The sequence below is a fragment of the Somniosus microcephalus genome, chromosome 5 (genome assembly GCF_052327205.1).
Source record: "Somniosus microcephalus isolate GS21.2 chromosome 5, FLI_Smic_1.0, whole genome shotgun sequence".
In the NCBI taxonomy this organism is placed as follows: domain Eukaryota; kingdom Metazoa; phylum Chordata; class Chondrichthyes; order Squaliformes; family Somniosidae; genus Somniosus; species Somniosus microcephalus.
Window position 1 is genome coordinate 20,894,466 of NC_140991.1, and position 22,800 is coordinate 20,917,265.

General features: G+C 47.9%; 1 protein-coding gene across 1 annotated transcript in view; it reads left to right on the forward strand.

The window, feature by feature from the left end:
* The window catches only part of adcyap1r1a (adenylate cyclase activating polypeptide 1a (pituitary) receptor type I), a 368,079-nt gene that overhangs the window by 253,386 nt on the left and 91,893 nt on the right, over positions 1-22,800 (forward strand). Inside the window, exons 9-11 of the mRNA XM_085987415.1 lie at positions 7,145-7,205; positions 7,377-7,446; positions 10,125-10,216. Coding sequence (XP_085843541.1) covers positions 7,145-7,205; positions 7,377-7,446; positions 10,125-10,216 — 223 coding nt within the window. The remainder of the gene's footprint in view (positions 1-7,144; positions 7,206-7,376; positions 7,447-10,124; positions 10,217-22,800) is intronic.

A 22,800-nucleotide genomic window follows, 5' to 3' on the forward strand; every position in this document is an offset into this window, starting at 1 on the left:
CTTCAACTGGTGTCTCTGCCGTAGACATGGGGTCGACCCTTGTTCTCGATTCCACAAGTTGGTCAGCATGACGTCGTATTACGTTCTCTCCAACGTCTACCGTGTACATCAAGGGTCCTTGTCGGGCACGAATTGTTCCGGATTGCCATTTATCATTCCTATAGTCCCTGGCCAACACTGGTTGTCCTATTTCGAAACTCCGAGTGGCCTTGTTATTTACGTGCTGGAATTGCTTGTTTTCGACTTCCCTACGCACATTGGGTTTTAACAAATCCAACCGGGACCGCAACCTCCTGTTATAGAACATTATGGCAGGGCTTTGATTTGTCACTGCATGCGTGGCGTTTCGATATGCCATCAGGAAATTGTCCACCTTGTGTTGTAGTGGAATATGGTCTTCGCTCATGGCCTTTATCGCCTTTTTGAACGTTTGTACAAATCTCTCGGCCAACCCATTTGTAGCCGGATGATATGGGGCAGATGTATAGTGTTTCACCCCATTCTTTTTCATGAATTTCTGGAATTCTTCTGACACGAACTGTGGTCCGTTGTCTGAACATATTTGTTCCGGCAACCCATTCCTTGCAAATATGGTTCTTAGAACTGCGATCGTCTTTTCAGAGGTAGTGGTCGACATCTTAATCACTTCTGGCCATTTAGAATGTGCGTCTACTGCTATCAAAAACATGGAATCCATGAATGGACCTGCAAAGTCGATATGCACACGTTGCCATGGGGTTGAAGGCCATTCCCACGGATGCAGCGGTGCAATTGGAGGTGCGTTTTGAACTTTTTGGCACCCTGAGCAGCTTTTAGTCAGATCCTCTATTTGTTTGTCGATACCTGGCCACCACACATAAGCCCTAGCAAGGCTTTTCATCTTGACTCCCCCCAAATGACCTTCATGCAATTCCTTCAGAACTCTCTCCCTTAATTTAGGAGGAATAATCACCCTTGTTCCATACATCAATGTTCCTTGACAGACGGACAGCTGTTCTCGTCTGGCTGAGAATGCTGGTAACAGTGGGTCGCCATGTGCTGGCCATCCCTTCACTGTCAAATCGTAGACCCGAGACAGTGTCGGGTCGTTTCGGGTCTCTCTCTCAATACCCGCATTGGTGACTGGTAAGCATTCGATGATGGTCGAGTGAAATATCTCGACAGGGTCAACTGCCGGTGCCTCTTCCGCTGTAGGTAGTGGCAGGCACGACAGCCCATCAGCATTACCATGTTGCTTTGTACCTTTGAATTCGATATCATATTGATGTGCCCCTAGGAAAAGGGACCATCTCTGAAGCCTCTGTGCCGTCATAACCGGAACACCCTTCTTAGGGTTAAAAATGGAAACCAACGGCTGGTGATCTGTCAGCAGCGTAAACTTTTGGCCTTGCAGGTAATGGTTAAATTTCGTGACTCCCCACACGAGGCTGAGAGCCTCCCTATCTATCTGAGCATAGTTGCGCTCTGCGGAGGTCAATGATCTGGATGCGAACGCGACTGGCCTTTCCAAGCCATTTGGAAACTTATGTGAGAGCACTGCCCCGATACCATATGGAGAAACATCACAAGCTAAGTGAATAGGCAGCGTTGGGTTAAAGTGAGCCAACACTTCCTTAGAGGTGATCAGTGCCTTGCTTTTTTGAAAAGCCCGCTTACAATCATCGCTCCACTTCCATGGTATTCCCATTTGCAAAAGAGTGTTCAGCGGGTGTAACGCCGTGGATAAATTTGGAAGAAACTTGTGGTAATAGTTAACCAACCCAAGGAACAACCTCAACTGGGATACATTTTCCGGAGCGGGAGCTTTCACAACAGCTTCGATCTTGTCAGGTGACTTATGGAGCCCCTCCTGGTCAATGACGTGGCCGCAGTACGAGATTCGCTTTTGAAAGAACTCACATTTCTGGCGATTAACTCTGAGCCCATATTCTTTCAATCTGGTGAGCACCTGCTCCAAATTCGCGAGGTGATCCTTATCATCATCTCCTGTAATCAGAATGTCGTCCAGGTAGCATTGTGTGCCTGGAATTCCCTGCAATACCTGCTCCATGGCCCTTTGCCAAATCGCTGGAGCCGATGCCACTCCAAAAACCAGTCTATTATACCGATATAAGCCCTTATGTGTGTTGATCGTGAGATACTGGCGTGACGCTTCATCAACTTCCATCTGTAGGTACGCCTGCGCCAGGTCTATCTTGGTGAAGTGTTTCCCGCCAGACAGCGAAGCGAAGATATCTTCAATCCGCGGAAGCGGATTTTGCACCGTGTGAAGAACCGGATTAACAGTGATCTTGAAATCGCCACAGATGCGAACCTTCCCAGGTTCCCCCGGCTTGTTGCTCAACGAACGCTTCATGACAGGAACAATGGGTGTGGCCCATTCGCTCCAGTCCACCTTTGACAGTACTCCTGAACGTTCTAGCCCTTCCAGCTCTGCTTCCACAGCAGGTCGTATCGCATAAGGTACCGGTCTGGCTTTGAAAAATTTTGGGTTTGCATGTTCTTCAACCTTGATGTTTGCCGTAATTCCTTTCAGTGTTCCCAGTCCCTGTTGGAACACCTCCTTAGGATCGTCCAATATTTTGGACAGTCGTTTAGGTTTGACGTCGTCCTCTTTACAGGAATCTACAGTCAGTGCTTGTATGGAATGCCAGTCCACATTTATTCTCCGGATCCATTCCCGTCCCAGTAGTGGTGGACCTCCATCAGGTAACACATACAAGTCCATTTCCTGACTTTCTTTACCATTGTAGGCCACATTTACTTTTATCTTTCCGATGGGGTATACTATTTGCCCCGTGTATGTTTTCAATACAATCTCCGTATCCCTCAGGGGAATGTGCGAGAATAACCTTTTGTAATCTTGCTTATTCATGACCGTCAATGCCGATCCAGTGTCCAATTCCATCTTCACTTGGACTCCTGCTATCCGAAGCATGACCCAGATAGTTTGGTGGTCTGCTGTGTTACCCACATTATGTATTTTTAGACAACCCAGTTCCTTACTGCTGGAGTCTGAATCCATCTTCTGTTCATCCGAACTGTTCTCTGTCACCTTGTGTACTTTTTTGTACTTCTCCTGCGGCGACTCTTTGCTGCTGGTCTTCTTTCCTGACCGGCATACTCTCGCTATGTGACCAAGTTTGCCACATTGCCTGCATTCTTTATCTTTGAACCAGCACTGGTTCTGGTCATGCGTTGTCCTTCCGCAACGATAGCACTTTACTGCGCCCAATGCCATTTCATTGGTGCTGAATTCCAATGGCCTTTGCTGTATCTCTGCAGCGCCTCGTGCTGATGCCTCGTGCGATGCTGCAATGCTGAAAGCTTTGTCCAGCGTAAGATCCTTTTCCTCTAACAGTCGCTTCTGGGTTCCTTCCCTTAGGAGCCCACACACAAACTTATCTCTCAGTGCGTCTGCCAATCCTGTACCGAACTGACAGTACTTTGATAACTTGCGCAGTTCGATTAAGAATTCAGCATTGCTTTCCTCTTTAAGTTGAATTCTTTTGTAGAATTTAAATCGTTCCGCTATCAGCAGCGGCGTGGGGTTTAAATGCTCTTGCAGGATAGTAACAATATCCGCGAAACTCTTTCCTACCGGTTTATCTGGTGTTACAAGGTTCCTTAATAACCCGTACGTCTTCGCACCCATCGAGTTTAATAGGGTTAGTGCTTTCTTATCCTCCGGTACCTCATTCGTTGTACAGTAAACTTCGACGCGTTCCACATAAGTGGCCCAATCTTCCACATCGCTATCAAAAGCAGTGATGTTACCCGTTTTTGGCATCCTTGTTGAGTTTCCTTTCCTTCGGATATGATTATTATTTTATTTTTTTTTTTTCAAAATGGCGGCTTCCCGCGCTTGGCGGCTTTTCCCGCGCTTGTCTTCTTCCCCCGCCGACTCAAAATGGCGATTACCACGCTGTTGCCGTTCTCGCCTCCCAGCGGTCCTTTATTTTCCCCTACGCTGCTGCTCTTGTTCTCCGCCGCTCCCGCGGTCCTTGTGGACATAAACGCTTTTCTGGCTGCTGCACGTCTCTGCCCCGATTGCAGTCCGGTCCCTGACACCGGCTGCGGTCGTGTTCTCCGCCCTTTTCGTCGTTTCCCTCCCCTTCTCTTACTGACAACTCGGCCGACTTCCCCCCCGTGCCGCTCGATCGGGCTTACCCGCCGCTGTCGTCGAAGGGATATTCACTGATGTTTGACTTCGTGGCCAGAAACCAACCCGGGTTCCCGATTGCCTCCCGTGCTATGCAGTGCCCAGCAGGATGTTGAGGGTGGATGTCCTTGATTGACGCCCATTTCAGAGGCGAAGCTTCCTTTGATGCAACTGCCGCTAGGTAAGATCAGACTCGTCGCCACTGTTGAGTCTGTGTTTCCAAATGTAGTTATGCTGAATAACTGGACACAGACTACAGAAATAATTAAACAGGTCTTTAGTAATTGAGGGTCAGGGCTGAACTGGAATACACTTTGCTCCACAGGGTTTATATACCGGTGTGGTCACCACCGGTACTACAATGTACAGGAGCCATCAAAAAGTAGTCCATCACCTTAAGGTATCCTCTTAAGGTGGTACAGGTTACATACACTACAGTTCCCATGCTGTTTCGTGCCTTTATATTCTATTTCATATTGATTCGCCCCTAGAAACAGGGACCATCTTTGTAACCGTTGTGCAGTCATCACTGGAACGCCCTTCTTAGGATTAAAGATGGAGACAAGTGGTTGGTGGTCAGTCAGCAAGGTGAACTTCTGCCCATGCAGATAGTGGTTGAATTTTTTTACTCCCCATACTAGGCTGAGGGCCTCCCTGTCAATCTGGGCGTAGTTGCGCTCGGCTGAGGTTAGTGACCGAGACGCAAAGGCTACTGGCCTCTCCAACCCGTCTGGGAATTTGTGCGACAGCACCGCTCTAATACCATAGGGTGATGCATCACATGCCAAACGAATTGGTAGTGCTGGGTTGAAATGGGCCAACAGCTCTTTTGATGTGATCAATTCTTTACACTTCTGGAAAGCTCGTCTACGTTCGTCATCCCATTTCCATGGTACCCCTGTTTGCAGCAGGGTGTTCAGTGGGTGTAATACCGTGGACAAACTTGACACTAGGACACACACACACTGACACTAGGACACACACACACTGACACTAGGACACACTGACACTCACACACTGGCACTAGTACACACTGACACTAGGACACACACACACTGACACTAGGACACACTGACACACACACACTGACACTAGTACACACTGACACACACACACTGACACTAGGACACACACACACTGACACTAGTACACACTGACACACACACACTGACACTAGGACACACACACACTGGCACTAGTACACACTGACACACACACACTGACACCAGGACACACACACACTGACACTAGTACACACTGACACACACACACTGACACTGACACACACACACTGGCACTGGTACACACTGACACACACACACTGACACTAGGACACACACACACTGACACTAGGACACACTGACACACACACACTGACACTAGTACACACTGACACACGCACACTGACACTAGGACACACACACACTGGCACTAGTACACACTGACACACACACACTGGCACTAGTACACACTGACACACACACACTGACACTAGTACACACTGACACTAGTACACACTGACACATGCACACTGACACTAGTACACACCCACACTGACACTAGTACACACTGACACACACACACTGACACTAGTGCACACTGACACACGCACACTGACACTAGGACACACACACACTGGCACTAGTACACACTGACACACACACACTGGCACTAGTACACACTGACACACACACACTGACACTAGTACACACTGACACTAGTACACACTGACACATGCACACTGACACTAGTACACACCCACACTGACACTAGTACACACTGACACACACACACTGACACTAGTACACACTGACACACACACACTGACACTAGTACACACTGACACACACACACTGACACTAGTACACACTGACACACACACACTGACACTAGGACACACTGACACACACACCTTCTCACACACACACTTTCCTCTTCTCCCCTCCCTCCCCCTCCCTCACCCCCTTTCTCTCCCTCCCTTTCCTTGCCCTCCCCTCATCACCCCCCCCTCTCCTCCCCTCCTCCCTTCCCTCTCCTCGCAAATCACTAAAAGTTGCGACACAGGTTAGCAAGGCCATAAAAAATGCAAACCAAGCACTAGGGTCTAGAGGGATAGAATTGAAAAGTAGGGAAGTTATGCTAAACCTGTATTGAACCTTGGTTAGACCACACTTGGAGTACTGCGTAGAGCTCTGGTCGCCATATTATAAAAAGGATATAGAGGCACTGGAGAGGGTGCAGAGAAGATTTACAAGGATGATACCAGAAATGCGAGGGTATACCTATCAGGAAAGGATGAACAGGCTGGGTCTCTTTTCTCTTGATAGAGGTCCTAAGATTATGAAATGGTTCGATGGGGTAGATGTAGAGAAGATGTTCCCACTTGTGGGGGAGACCAGAACTAGGGGCCATCAATATAAGATAGTCACCAAGAAATCCAACAGAGAATTCAGGAGAAACTTCTATACCCAGAGAGTGGCGAGAATGTCGAGGAGTAGTTGAGGCGAACAGCACAGACACATTTAATGGGAAGCTGGATAAACACATGAGGGGGAAAGGAATAGAAGGATATGTTGACGGGGTGAGATGAAGAGATGAAGAGGGGCGAGAGGAGGCTGGTGTGGAGCCTAAACACCGGCACGGACCAGTTGGGCCGAATGGCCTGTTTCTGAGCTGTAAGTTCCATGTAATTCTGTGTAAAAAAAAAAAAAAACAATATTTGAAACTGACTCACAATATTACACCAAACACTTTGATCTCCCACCTGCAGCTTGTGTGAGAACGCGCGGTTGGTTTAAATGCAGTCAGGTGCAGTAAAATCCACCGGCACCAGGTGGCAGCAGATCTCCACACTGCACCCAGCTTCCTCACCCAGAATAAGATTCATTCTGACGGGGGGGAGGCGGGGGAAACCTTCGCTGCCGATGAAAAGAACATTGATTTCGAGTGGAAAAACACACGTATTTTTTTTTGTGTGTGCAGGTACTCCCACGATCTGCGTCACTATCTGGACGGTGCTGCGACTACACTTCGATGATTCTGGGTAGGTGTGACCTGCTTTCGGGTTCATCCCGATCACATATCGTCGTACAAAAATAAATAAATAAACAGGGGTTTGGTGGGGAGGGGGAGGGGGAGGAACAGCCCAGTTCGCCCATGACAGCGCGCCCTCATTCGCCCGCACTCTAATACCTTGTCTTTCCTCTGTCTATAGTTGCTGGGAAACGAATGAACACCGAGCCTTGTGGTGGGTAATTAAAGGCCCCGTCATCGTATCAATTATGGTAAGGATCGAGTTAGAAACATAGAAAACATAGAAAAATAGGAGCAGGAGTCGGCCAGTCGGCCCTTCGAGCCTGCTCCGCCATTCAGTATGATCATGGCTGATCCTCTATCTCAATAACATGTTCCCGCTCTCTCCCCATACTGCTTGATGCCTTTTGTGTCTAGAAATCTATCTATCTCCTTCTTAAATATATTCAGTGACTTGGCCTCCACAGCCTTCTGTGGTAGAGAATTCCACAGGTTCACCACCCTCTGAGTGAAGAAATTTCTCCTCATCTCAGTACTAAATGTCCTACCCCGTATCCCGAGACTGTGACCCCTCGTTCTAGACCCCCCCAGCCAGAGGAAACACCCTCCCTGCATCCAGTCTGTCTAGCCCTGTCAGAATTTTATACGTTTCAATGATTTCCCCTCTCATTCTTCTAAACTCTAGTGAATACAGGCCTAGTCGACCCAATCTCTCCTCATACGACAGTCCTGCCATCCCAGGAATCAGTCTGGTGAACCTTCACTGCACTCCCTCGATGGCAAGTATATCCTTTCTTAGGTAAGGAGACCAAAACTGCACACAGCACTCCAGGTGTGGTCTCACCAAGGCCCTGTATAACTGTAGTAAGACATCCTTGCTCCTGTACTCAAATCCTCTTGCAATAACAGCTAACATATCGATGGCCCAGAAATTCGGGTCGGGGGCTTCCCGCGGGTGCAAGCCCCTGACCTGCACTTACCTAGCGCGCCGGCCATTGAGCCGTGGGCCTCCGTGGGATTCCGATCCTGGGCCTGCTCCAGCTGCCGGCGCGCAGTGCTTGCGTATCCCAGGGGCGCAGTTAGTTCGAAGCGTCCCCTGGGATCACGTGGGCCATGGAGAGCCAATGGTAGCAGGGAATCTGTATTCATAGATTTGACAGGAAGAGCTGTCAAATCTATGAATACAATCCAGCCCCAAAACATCACTAAAACTTCAAATAATTTTTAAAAAAATCACATTTTTAAAATAACTATAAATTACATAAAATAACTATTTTAATCAATATTTTAAATTTTTGAAAAAATTCATTACAGTTTCTGACTGAGCTAAAAATAAACGTACCTTTCTTTAAAGTATTTCAAAATAATAAACCTGTGGAAAAATGTTTTAATTTAACTTAATTCACCACTTACCTTGTTAAAAGCAGGCCTTGCGCCTGCTTTTTAAAAGCGTAGCTGCTGGAGAATTACCCTCCCGGAGAAACCTGGGAAAAAACGGAAGTTCCAGGCGTACGCGCTGCCTCTCCGGCGCACGCGTTCGACCTGTGAACCCCTTCCTTTAAGGGAACGGAAGTTCCGGTTTCCCGCACATGCGCAGTGCATGCACGAAACTGGCACTTTCATTGGGCCTACGCGTGAGTACCCAGCGCGCACTCACCCGTGGGGACCCGAATTTCTGGCCCATCATACCAGTTGGATGGCCCGGGTACTGAGGAACTGTATATTAATCGGACTATATATTTTTAATTCACTCACGGGATGTGGGCGTCGCTGGCGAGGCCGGCATTTTTTGCCAATCCCTAATTGCCCTCGAGAAGTTGGTGGTGAGCCGCCTCCTTGATAACTCTGAGTGTCTCGCTGGGCCATTTCAGAGAGCGGTTAAGAGTCAACCACGTTTTCTGTGGGTCTGAAATCACATATAGGCCAGACCGGGTAAGGGCGGCAGACCTCCTTCCCTAAAGGGACATTAGTGAACCAGATGGGTTTTTACAGCAATTACGACATGGTCACCATTGCTGATACTAGCTTTTTATTCCAGATTTATTTATTTAACTGAATTTCAGTTCCCCAGTTGCCGGGTTGGAATGTAACTCTTGTCTCCGGAACATTGGTCCAGGTCTCTGGATTACGTCCACTGATATTACCACTATGCTACCATTCCCCTATTGTCGGAATCCACCCATTTCTGTACGTGTTTAAGCACACCCATCGAATGCATTCAATTAAAGGGGCAATAACACAGGGGAAAAGAAAACAACAAACTTGCATTTATATAGCGCCTTTCACAACCTCAGGATGGTCCAAAGCGCTTTACAGCCAATGAAGTACTTGTTGAAGTGTAGTCACTGTTGTAATGTAGGAAATGTGGCAGCCAATTTGTGCACAGAAAGATCCCACAAACAGCAATGTGATAATGACCAGATAATCTGTTTTTTTAGTGATGTTGATTGAGGGATAAATATTGGCCAGGACACCGGGGAGAACTCCCCTGCACTTCTTCGAAATAGTGCCATGGGATCTTTTATGTTCACCTGTGAGGTTCAGATGGGGCCTCGGTTTAACATCTCATCTGAAAGACAGCACCTCCGACAGTGCCGCACTCCCTCAGCACTAGATGTTTGTGCTCAAGTCTCTGGAGTGGGACTTGAACCCACAACCTTCTGACCCTAAGGTGAGAGCGCTGCCCACTGAGCCACGGCTGACACACAGGAACAGGCGCAGGCCATTCAGCCTCTCGAGCCTGCGTGTACTGTATGGGCTTCAATCGCATAGTACCTTGGCGAGGTACCATCGTAAGCAAAACGCAGGTTAAAGCTGATCGGGTTTGGCTAGAGACTGGAGCTGGTGATTGGGTGAACACTTGAGAACTTGACGCCCAAGAAAAAAAAAATCTGCCAACTAGTTGAGTCCTCTTGTCTTTTTCACCCAGGTAAACTTTATCCTCTTCATCGGAATCATATTCATTCTCGTGCAAAAACTGCAGTCGCCTGATATTGGAGGCAACGAGTCCAGCATTTACTTGTAAGTGTTTGATACTTGACTTGGTGACTCGCGTTGGATAAAATGGTGCCTGTTGTAGACGTGGGAAAAAGTTGCCGTATTTCATGCCGGTTTTTCGATGTTGCTGAATTGCCCCCCCCGGTCACTGTTGTGTCTTTATTATTTCACATGTACAGTAGTCAGTTTGGGGGCTTCCAAGCCATTTCTGATGCAGTTGGATCCAACAGGGCTCCCTCTCTCTCTAAGCAGGAGCTCAGTGCTCTGAGTGCTGCCTCCTTCTCACTCACTGGGGCTCATTTTACGTTGGATATCAAACGGGCGATCTTGCAGCAGCCGCCCGTTCTACTCCTCGCCCGATTTATTTTTCCATTGAAGTCAATGGGAGCTCGGGGGGAGATGTGTGAATCATCGAATCATACAGGAGAGAAGGAGGCCATTCGGCCCGTCGTGCCTCTTTGAAAGAGCTGTCCAATTAGTCCCACTCCCCCCTGCTCTTTCCCATAACCCTGCAATTTTTTCCTTTTCAAGTATTTATCCAATTCCCTTTTGAAAGTTACTATTGAATCTGCTTCCCCTGCACTTTCATGCAGTGCATCATAACATAATCCAGATCATAACAACTTGCTGCATAAAAAAATAATTTCTCTTCATCTCCCCCTCTTTTTTTTTGGCCAATTACCTTGAACCTGTTGTCCTCTGGTTACCGACCCTCCTGCCAGTGGAAACAGCTTCTCCTTATTCACTCCACTAAAACCCCTCATGATTTTGAACACCTCTATTAAACCTCCCCCTTAACCTTCCCTGCTCGAAGGAGAACAATCCCAGCTTCTCCAGTCCAGCCACTGGCTGATCCGATGTCTTCCACTTTTCCAAGGTCAAGAATGACCCCCGTTACTTCTTGTCGGATTGGAGACACTTGAGGGGCTCGACCACCCTGAAAGTTCACTCCAATTTGCCAAAGAGGAGAAAGAGCGAAGACGCTGCGCGAATATCAGTGCACGAACGCTCACCGCCTGTGGACATAACTCCTCTGTGCCCTTTGACCCATTGAAACAAAATGGCTGCCCTCAAGGTGATATCACCCCATTTATTTTAAACGGGCGGTGCTTCCGTTAAGGTGGACAAAGACATTTAATTTGCCTTCAGCACATAGGCCTAAGTTTGTCTTAGAATGGTTTGGGTCTTAAGTAATGCGTTAATATTGGCTGTATAAGATGGACGTTCAGGCAGTGTTAATATTCATCCATTCAACGTGGCCGGAAGCTAGTCTGGTAACAGACTGTGGAGTCTTCAGAAAAACAGTAGGGACATCTAGTCACCATGGAAAGGTATTTTTAGAGCGTTACACCTCCACTTGGCCAACTGCAGTATGAAGATATTAAAAGGCTGTTGTACAAAGAGGGGTGGGATAGTGTAAGAACACTGGAATCGGTACCCAGACAAGAATGTTTATCAAGGCCACGAGACAAATCCTGACAAAGTATTTACAGCACAGAAACAGGCCATTCAGCCCAACTGGTCCGTGCCGGTGTTTATGCTCCACACGAGCCTCCTCCCACCCTACTTCATCTCACCCCATCAACATATCTTTCTATTCCTTTCTCCCTCATGTGTTTATCCAGATTCCCTGTAAATACATCTCTGCTCTTCGCCTCAACCACTCCCTGTGGTAGCGAGTTCCACCTTCTCACCACTCTCTGGGCAAAGATGTTTCTCCTCAATTCCCTATTGGATTTATTAGTGACTATCTTATATTTATGGCCCCTAGTTCTGGTCTCGCCCACAAGTGGAAATATCTTCTCTACCCTACCCTGTCCTGCCCTTTAAAGACCTCTATCAGGTCACCCCTCAGTCTTAAACTCACCTGGGAGGGTGGTTAACACCCAGTCTATGCCGAGGAGTGAATGATGCCTAAATATGGCTCTCCAAACCATCTTGCATCAACCAGTTCCAATTATCTTCCCGGTTACCTTCCCGCCCGCCAATTAGGACACCCACAATCTCCTGAGTGAATGAATCAACACCTTCTTGTCGAATCATCACAGAAGAAGCCAGACAATTAAGTCATGAACTAGCATCTATTAACTTCAATCATAGTTAGCAGCACTCGAATTTAGATTGACATAAATCAGTGAGGTTAATTTGGGACTAGACTCCTTAGATAGCTGACAGGTTAAGAGCATCAGATCGCCAGTCTATTCGATAGATTAAAATCTATAACCTTGTAGTTATCAGTGTTTGCAGAACCTGGATGACCTGATGAGCTGGAATGGACAAACTGGCTGCCTCACCGGCTGAGACGTCGCAGTGATGAATATCTGTCAGTAGAGGTTCCTGCTGGACCCGCTACTCCTGGAGAACTTCACCTTCCATGCAGATGGCTTAAATCTCATGGCCTAGAAATTCAGTATCGACAGGTTTGGGGCGCTACAGCCGGGCGTTCGCTAAATTTAGTGCCCGGCGCAACTTAGCGCCACCTTCGCCGAAATTGAATTGCATCGCCCCAAGAGGTTGCTGCTGCACTAAAGCAGGTGATGCACGACTATCATAAGGCGCTAAGCCAGCGAGCCGAGGCGCTAACACCGAGGGCGGGCGCAGCGCAGGTGCAGCGAGTTGCTGATTGAAGGCAGACACGCTGGCGCCGGTCAGCTCTTAAAGGGGGAGGGTCGATTTGTTTGTCTGCCACGCCCTGCACACTGCAGCTCTGAAGCAAGGCCTGCCCATTGCTGGTTCATCAGTTCTACGCCCAGGACCATGGGGAAGCCCGCTATTCTTCCAAATCCCATTGCACGCTCTTGCTGCTTGTCCAGGGTCATGGGGAAGGAGATGTACTGACGTCTCCTTCTGAAAAGGGCATTGGTCACCTGGCGGATGCAGCAATGTACCGCGGACTGGGAGATGTTGGCAATGTCCCCAGTAGCGGATTGGAAGGAGCCGGTGGCACAGAAGTTGAGAGCCACCGTCACCTTCACTGCCACCGACAGAGACGTCCTGCTCCTCAGCTGTGGCTGCAGATCTCTGCGAAGCAGGTGGCAGATCTCAGTGACCACCTCCCTTCTGAATCGCAGCCTCCAAACACACTGCTCCTCAGACATGTTCAGATATGAGAACTGCTGGCGGTATGCTCTGGGTGGGTAAGGCCTCCTGTGCCGACACCTGTTGGCCCTTCTCCATCTGGCCATGACTGGCACTCTCTCACGGAGTCTCTGAGCCCTTTGAATGCAATGGAGAAGCCCAATGTTTCCACCCATTGAAGCCCCCATTATATGTGGCGACTCAAGGCTATGGCACTGAAAGTTAAATCCAAGTGCAAAGCTCTGGCCTGAAGCCACAAGTACCTGTGCGAGCGCTGAGCCAAAGCAGAAATCTCTCTCCCTTTGTCTCTCTCCAAATATCCGTCTTTCACACAGAAGGATTGGCACAAAATGGCTGTCACTTATAATGCAGGAGGAGTCCCCTTTAAATAGCGCCCCCCCGCGTCCCGCAGCGACTGGGAACCGTTCCCCTCTACCAGTCGCTGGGGGCGCCAGGCGCACAGAAGGGCGGCGCCAATGAAGTTCCGGTTCGGGGCGCACCAAGGGCGTTGCACCATGAAATGACGTCAGGATCTGCGCGCGCAGCTGAGCGGGCGCTGCAGTTTTGCGCCACCGCTAAATCTTGAGTGAAGTTCGCGAGAGACGCAGATCGCGCCGCGCCCGGGCGCTAGCCGCTTAGCGCCCCACTTCTCCTCCTCCTAAGGCGCTAGCGGCTGGCGCTAACAACTGAATTTCTAGGCCCATGTCTCTTGATCTCAGGGAAACTTGAACCTCTAAGTGACACGCAGATCTGGATGGTGTAGTCATACACTCTTAACTTTGGTAATCTCTCTCTCTTTCTTTCATTTAAGTTCCATTCTTGGAGAAACATTGAGAACCGAGGGAGTAAAAGTGGAACCTGGCATGAGTAGGTACTGATGTCTCATTAACTTGGAGACCATCGATAGGGCTGACTTGGCTGGAGATACACCTTCCCCTCTTTAAAGAGGCACCATACTTCTGTATACCACAACTTGCTTTTTATAGCGCCTTTAATGTCGTAAAACATTAAGACCTTTCACTCAGAGGGTGGTGAACCTGTGGAATTCTCTACCACAGAAGGCTGTGGAGGCCAAGACACTGAATATATTTAAGAAGGAGATAGATAGATTTCTAGACACAAAAGGCATCAAGGGGTATGGGGAGAGAGCGGGAATATGGTATTGAGATAGAGGATCAGCCATGATTGTATTGAATGGCGGAGCAGGCTCGAATGGCCGACTCCTGCTCCTATTTATCCATGTTTCTAAAACGTCCCAAGGCGTAATCAAAACAAAACTTGACACCGAGCCACACGAGGAGATATTAGGATAGGTGACCAAAAGCTTGGTCAAAGAGGTAGGTTTTAAGGAGGATGCAGAGGTGGAGAGAAGGCGGAGAGCTTTAGGGAGGGAATTCCAGAGCTTAGGGCCCAGGCAGCTGAAGGCACGGCCGCCAATGGTGGAGCGATTCAAATCGGGATTGCGCAAGTGGCCAGTAAAAGAACTACTACATTTTCTACTGCAACTTCCCATCACTACCCAACTACTGCAGGAACTACAACAACTACATTTCCGCGTCAAAACGCCATCTTATATATCCTTCATTTTCAAAGCGAATCCTGCCTGGCTCTGTTGATCAGTTTGAGTGATACACATTAGAAGAGTTCGTCGCTTTTGGCGTCACCGCCTCATACAGCCACGTTGATACCCTCGAGTTCCTCCAGGTTAGCGCGGCACCAGTACCTAGACATTGCCCCCGTTCTGCCTTTAGAAAGAAAGACTTGCATTTCTATAGCGCCTTTCACAACCCAGAGTGCTTTACAGCCAGTGAAGTACTTCTGAGGTGTAGTCACTGTTGGACTCCCTAGCTTTTGTCTCTAACAGGCCCAGACATATTTATATCCCTCTAACGAGATATCCCGTGGCTTTGATGTTTATGCTTTCTGTCACTGATAAAGGAGTGTTTTATTTAGTTAACGCCTTCATGGCTTGAATGAGCATTATCCCTGTCCTTTCCCAGTATTCACGCTAACTACTGCCTCGCGATTACGCTCAAACTCCATACTGACGACAAATTGAAAGCAATTTTTCGGGCATTTCTCATGCAGTAGAAAGTCAGCTTCAGTAACCCTCGCAAGCCCACTTGTCTTTGGGTCTTATGGGCTTGTATTTGCATCACCACCAGTTATGGTTCCAACATCCAGATTTACTTCATAAACCCAATGCTCTATTATGCACATGGGTCCACCATTGGGCCCAACCAGCTCTCCCTAATAAAGGTCTTTATTATTCGTCACCTAGGCTGAAGGAGATCTTCAGGCACCAGGTCGGATTTGCCCGTAAGGTAGATGCAATACAATGGATCCCCATTAGTGTGTCTGCCCCACAGTGGGACTAATTGGACAGCTCTTTCAAAGAGCTGGCACCAGGCACGACGGGCCGAATGGCCTCCTTCTGTGCTGTATCATACTCCCGTCAGTGGTCCAGGCAAAGTATTGAGCACGGGAGAAGGGTCGGAGTGGCACTGTGGCTCAAGGTTTAATACAGAAGTGCATTTAATCCACATTAGTGTACTACGGAACAGGGTGTTATTTCAGGTATTTAAACTTGAGGGGTCGCATTGATGTAACGTGGATGAGTGAGTTTAAAATGGAGATTACCAATATACACACCCTCGCTCTATCAGGGCCCCAGAGGTAATTATGGGGTGGGGGAATCACATCATTGCTTCCTATCTCAGTCAGATCAGCTCACAGTTCTTGTTTACAATTGGCCTCAGCACCCCTCGGGGAAGAAGAAAAATCAGACAGGGCTTCCTGCGCCTGACTGCTGTCCATTGAACCCTGTCGGATAGTACAGCTGCTACGGGAGAGGGTAGGGTTTGGCTTTGATGGTGATGCCCCCAAAGTTGAATGACCTGCTGACACTCGGGCCCCCGATTGTATTGCGGGGCGGGATCCTTCTGTGCGAGGTTGCCAGGGCGAGCGACAGGCTTGCGCGGTGAGGGGTTGGGCCTCATTTCCATATCCAGGGTCACGACCCCCTGCCCGATTTTGGGCGGCAGGAGGCTGGGGGGTGGGGGTGGGGGGGGGGCGGGGTGGGGGGTGGGAGCTGATGGGAAAGAAGCAGAGAGAAGAAGTGAGTGAGGGGAGCATCAGTAACCTCAGTGCACAGAATCGGGGTGGAGGGGGAAGGAAAATTTGGGGAAAGTGGGGGTGGGGAACATGTGGAGCGAGAGAGAACGCCTCACTATCTGGCCTGAGTCACCGTGAGGAACTACCCGACCATTTTGGGGCTTTTTACTGCTCTGGCAATAACTTATCCCCACATCGTAAAACAAGGCCCATCTTGTACGATTGACGTAAACATCATATTCAGCGAGTGTCCTTTAATAACACACTGGGGTCGGCCAAATCTTATAACGTTACTTAAGATATAAAAGAATCATTTTTGGTGATGACATAATTTTTCAGATTATGTGCGGGGTGTTGGAGAGACCAAGTTAAATATTGGGCCAGGTTTAGCTGCAGCGCCGCATCCAATGGCGTCTACCGTTAGTTCGGCTTAATCCTGCACCCTTCAGCTTAAGACCTTTTTGCCCACTAAGTTGCTGGAAGTGCGAGGTGATAACGTCGCAGCGAATGGGAAACCGGGCATCCGGGACCCGAGTGAGCGGGCCAAGCATCTCCTTAACCAATCAGATTAAAGGATTGTGAGAAGGAAGTGCAAAGCAGAGTGGGTGCATTCGATGTCAAATCAGGCGCAGAGAGAGGAATAAAGAGAGGGAAAGGAAGATTGGATTAAGAGAGAGAGAAGAAAAAGACAGAAAGGAAAGATTTAAAAAAATTGTAAAAGTTTTAATTTTGACATTTTTTAAATCTCCAACAATCAAAACCTAAAGGAATGAGACTCCAGACTTGTTAATTTTCTGTGCCAGAGAGGTTGATTGGCAGTAATTAACACTTATGTCGTTACAAGGGTACTTATGCTTGTAATGACATGGCTTAACTTCACGCCTTTCGTTGGCGAGCCAGACAGGGAGATGCCGTTTTTTTGCGAAGCTAACAGTGGAGCGGGCGCAACTCGGACAGTGACGTTTGGCCAGTTGAGTTTAACCGCGCATCCGCCCCTCGCCTGAAGTTGCTGCATCATTTGCGCATAAATAACAGCGAGAGATGTTAGCCTCACCGTTATTTTGACAGCAAAATCGAACTCACTATGTTACAATGCAGACCAAGTTTTCAAAATGGGCTGAGGAAAGACTGATTAGAGGAAAGCCTGATTAACAAGCACTGGAAGGAGGATTTCCTCTGTCTGCTCTTTAGTTACTGAGTAATTATCGAAGTATTAATTCATTCCTGTATAAATTTGTAAATGCTATCCTATCTATAGCACTTTGATAATATGTTGTACGGTTGCATCTGTCTGTAACAATGATAAGCTGGTTTTATTTGCCTGCACCTTCTAATCAGCAATCATTGCGTTATATAGTGGAGTCTTGATTATCTAAGCTAATCCTTAAAAAAAAGAGGTTCCTATTAAAACAAGTAGATTAGGTGAGGGCTCTTTACACAGTCAATAACTAACAGTGTGCTGCCGTATGGCCTTATCCTACCAGCAGGCTGATAATCGTGTTATATTCTTTCTTTTAATCTCACGGTCTTTAGCGTCAGTTTTTCTTTCTCGGTCCATCTCCTCTCCTGAGGGAGTTGGCCCCTTGCTGGGGTGCAGTTCTGGGCCTCGTCCGGCACTTTGTGTGTGGGCCTTGACATTGCGTTGACGGACTATTTGACTCCCCCTTCCACAGTTGAATAGCCCGCCGACAGCCCCCCCCACCTTGGCCTACACATGAGGGAAAAGGGGCTGGAGGAATGCCGGCACTTATGGAAGCTAGAGTTAGCGCCCTCAGGAGGAGAGGGGGAAGAAAAACTGGGGAGGGGGGAGGGGTGAGGGGGGGGAGGGGTGAGGGGGGGCGGCAATGGAAATAGCTATCCCATTTATTGTTATGTTTATTTCCCACATTTGTGATATGCACCATTCGTAGCCACTTTGTTCTGAATCTATCATCTGTCACCCAGCCCCTCCTGCGACATTTCACACCAAGTGTCAATCATACAATAAAACCTCGGATACCTGGGATGGCAGGAATGACGTATGAAGAGAGATTGGGTCGATTGGGCTTGTACTCGCTGGAGTTTAGAAGAATGAGAGGGGATCTCATTGAAACTTATAAAATTCTAACAGGACTAGACAGACTGGATGCAGGAAGGATGTTCCCGATGGTCGGGGTGTCCAGAACCAGGGGTCACAGTCTAAGGATAAGGGGTAAGCCATTTAGGACTGAGATGAGGAGGAATTTCTTCACCCAGAGAGTGGTGAACCTGTGGAATTCTCTACCACAGAAGGCAGTTGAGGCCAATCCATTAAATATATTCAAGAAGGAGTTGGATATATTTCTTAAGGCTAAAGGGATCAAGGGATATGGGGAGAAAGCAGGGACAGGGTACTGAATTTGGATGATCAACCATGATCTCATTAAATGGCAGAGCAGGCTCGAGGGGCCGAATGGCCTACTCCTGCTCCTATCTGCTATGTTTCTTATGTTTCTATGTTATAAACATTCTGCAAAATAACTCCATACACAATAATAGCATTCCCTTTCTTTTCCCCCTGGTCACACGGAGTTAAAATTGGTCAGAAATCTTAAAAATACCAATTGTTGATGTGATTGCCTCATTTCCGGAACTAGATGCTAGCACACAATTTACACCAGCCAGAATTTCACCGTGGCCACAATAAAAGTCTGGCTTTAATAGGTTAATTAACCTCATAGCTCCAATTTAATCCAGATCAATTTCTTAAACTAACCAATATCACTTGAAAAAGAAGGGGCGAAGCCACAGCCACATTAACAAAGAAACATTCACCCCTGCCTCGTAAACGTTCAAATTCATTTTCTTCCAGGCACATTGGCAACTGTAACATCAAGGCTGAAGCTTAGAGTTGGAATAAACAGGTCTTTTTCCAGCGGCATTTCACACCGAGCGTCAATCATACAATAAAATCAATCACAGTTAATGCTCCGGCTGAATTTACGGGCAGCTTGTCTGGCGGGGATCCCACCGCGTTTGATCGCACCAGATGAGTAAATGCTTCCAGGGAAGGAGGACGAAGAAGGCAGAGAGTCAGGAGGTGAAGGGCAAGATTAGGACACGCTTCAGGAAGTATTGTTACACAAGAGGGCAATGCACAGCTACAACGGGTTAGCCAGGGGAGGAGAGGCTGAGGCCAGAGCACTGGACTCATTCAGTAAACAGCCAACTACCGTAATCTGAGGAAGGATGTTCTTGCCATGGAGGGAGTGCAGTGAAGATTCACCAGGCTGATACCTGGGATGGCAGGAATGACGTATGAGGAGAGATTGGGTCGATTGGGCTTACTCTCGCTGGAGTTTAGAAGAATGAGAGGGGATCTCATCGAAACTTATAAAATTCTGACAGGACTGGACAGACTAGATGCAGGAAGGATGTTCCTGATGGTCGGGGATTCCAGAACCAGGGGTCACTGTTAAGTCTGTGTGTTCTAGTTGTATTTAAGATTAATTACTGACACAGACTACAAGAATAACGTTTCAACAGGTCTTTACTAGTTGGAGGTCAGGGCTATACTAACAGCAATACCACTACACTGTACTTATATACCGGTGGTCACCACCGGTATTACGTATACAGCAGCCAGAGAAAGTAGTACATCTCTTAAGGTGGAACAGGCTTAAGTTCTCTTAAGGTGGAACAGGTTACATACACCACAATCCTCCCTTTTTAGCTTAACAGTCATATCCCCATTTAACATAACATAATAACATATATACATATATAACTTCAGGTATAAACAGTTCAAAGGTTCAGTCTCTCAGGAGGCCTTCTGATTCGGGTTGGATAACGCCTTTCAGTGGTCTCTGATTCTTGTTGCTGAGGTGACTCCTCTAGTTGGTTTCCTATGTATTGGACGTCATCATCAGGTACAGTCCCTGCCGAGGTAGATGCTTCAGGTTAATTAACGTCTTCCACAGTTGTCTCTGTCGCAACCATGGGTTCGACCCTTGCTCTCGATTCTACCAGTTGATTCGCATGATGCCTTATCACATTGTTACCAGTATCTACTGTGTACATCAGAGGTCCTTGTCTGGCCCGAATTGTTCCGGACTGCCATTTTTCATTCCCATAGTCCCTTGCCAACACTGGTTGTCCTACGTCGAAACTTCGAGTTATTAATATGCCGGAACTGTTTGTTTTCCACTTCCCTCCGCACATTTGGTTTTAACAAGTCCAACCTGGACCGCAACCTCCTGTTATAAAACATCATGGCAGGTTGTTACTGCATGAGCGGCGTTTCGATATGCCATTAGGAAATTGTCCACCTTGTGTTGTAGCGGAATCTGACCATCGTTCATGGCCTTTATTGCCTTTTTGAATGTTTGGACAAATCTCTCGGCCAACCCGTTTGTCGCCGGATGATATGGGGCAGAGGTATAATGTTTCACCCCATTCTTCTTTAAGAATTTTTGGAATTCTTCCGACACGAACTGTGGTCCGTTGTCCGAACATATCTGTTCTGGCAATCCGTTCCTTGCGAATATTGTTCTTAACACCGCAATTGTCTTTTCTGAAGTAGTGGTATTCATCTTGATCACTTCTGGCCATTTGGAATGTGCGTCCACCGCAATTAGGAACATGGAGTCCATGAATGGACCAGCAAAGTCAATATGTACGCGTTGCCATGGGGCTGAAGGCCATTCCCATGGGTGTAGCGGTGCGATCGGAGGTGCATTTTGCACTTTTTGGCACCCAGCGCAGCTTTTCGTCAACTCCTCTATCTGTTGGTCAATACCCGGCCACCATACATAAGCCCTAGCAAGACTTTTCATCTTAACTCCCCCCAGATGACCTTCATGCAGTTCCTTTAGAACTCTTTCCCTTAACTTGGGAGGAATAATCACTCTTGTCCCGTACATCAAAGTACCATGGCAGACGGACAGCTGGTCTCGCCTTGCCGAGAATGCCGGTAACAGAGGATCACCATGTGTTGGCCATCCCTTCACTGTCACCTCGTAGACTCGGGACAGTGTCGGGTCGTTCCTGGTTTCTCTTTCAATACTTGCATTGGTGACTGGTAAACACTCGATGATGGTCGAATGAAATAACTCAACAGGGTCAACTTTCGTCGTCTCTTCTTCTTCAGGTAGTGGCAGGCGCGACAGCCCATCAGCATTGCCATGCTGCTTTGTACCTTTGAATTCTATTTGATATTGATGTGCCCCTAGGAAAAGGGACCATCTCTGGAGTCTCTGTGCTGTCATCACCGAAACACCCTTCTTAGGGTTAAAAATGGATACCAACGGCTGATGGTCTGTCAGAAGTGTGAATTTTTGGCCCTGCAGGTAATGATTAAACTTCTTCACTCCCCATACAAGGCTGAGAGCCTCCCTATCGATCTGCGCATAGTTGCGCTCAGCGGAGGTCAATGATCTGGATGCAAACGCGACTGGCCTTTCCGTGCCATTTGGCAACTTGTGTGAGAGTACTGCCCCAATACCATATGGAGAAGCATCACAAGCCAACCGAATAGGCAGTGTCGGGTTGAAGTGAGCCAACACTTCCTCTGAGGTGATCAATTCTTTGCTTTTGCGAAATGCCTTCTTACAGTTTTCGCTCCATTCCCATGGTACCCCCTTCTGTAAAAGAGCGTTCAGCGGGTGCAGTACCGTGGATAGATTCGGTAGAAACTTATGGTAATAGTTAATCAATCCTAGAAACGACCTCAACTGAGAGACACTATCCGGAGCGGGAGCCTTTACAACTGCCTCTATCTTGTCAGGAGACTTATGAAGCCCCTCCCGGTCAATGACATGACCACAGTACGAGATCTGCTTCTGAAAGAACTCACATTTCTGCCGATTAACTCGAAGTCCATACTCTTTCAGTCTATTGAGCACCAGTTCCAAGTTTGCGAGGTGTTCTTCATCACCATCTCCTGTAATCAGAATATCGTCCAGGTAACATTGTGTGCCTGGAATTCCCTGTAATACCTGCTCCATGGCCCTCTACCAAATTGCTGGAGCCAATGCCACTCCAAAAACCAGCCTATTATACCGGTACAAACCTCTATGCGTGTTGATCGTGAGGTACTGGCGTGACTCTTCTTCAACCTCCATCTGCAAGTACGCCTGCGCCAGGTCTATCTTGGTGAAGTGTTTCCCGCCAGACAACGAAGCAAAAATATCCTCAATCCGCGGAAGCGGATACTGCACCGTGTGAAGCACCGGATTAACGGTGATCTTGAAGTCTCCACAGACGCGAACCTTCCCTGGTTCTCCTGGCTTGTTGCTCGAAGGACGTTTCATAACGGGAACAATGGGCGTAGCCCACTCACTCCAATCTACCTTAGACAGTACACCTGAACGTTCTAGCGCTTCCAGTTCCGCTTCTACAGCAGGGCGTATTGCATAGGGTACCGGTCTGGCTTTGAAAAATTTTGGGTGTGCATGTTC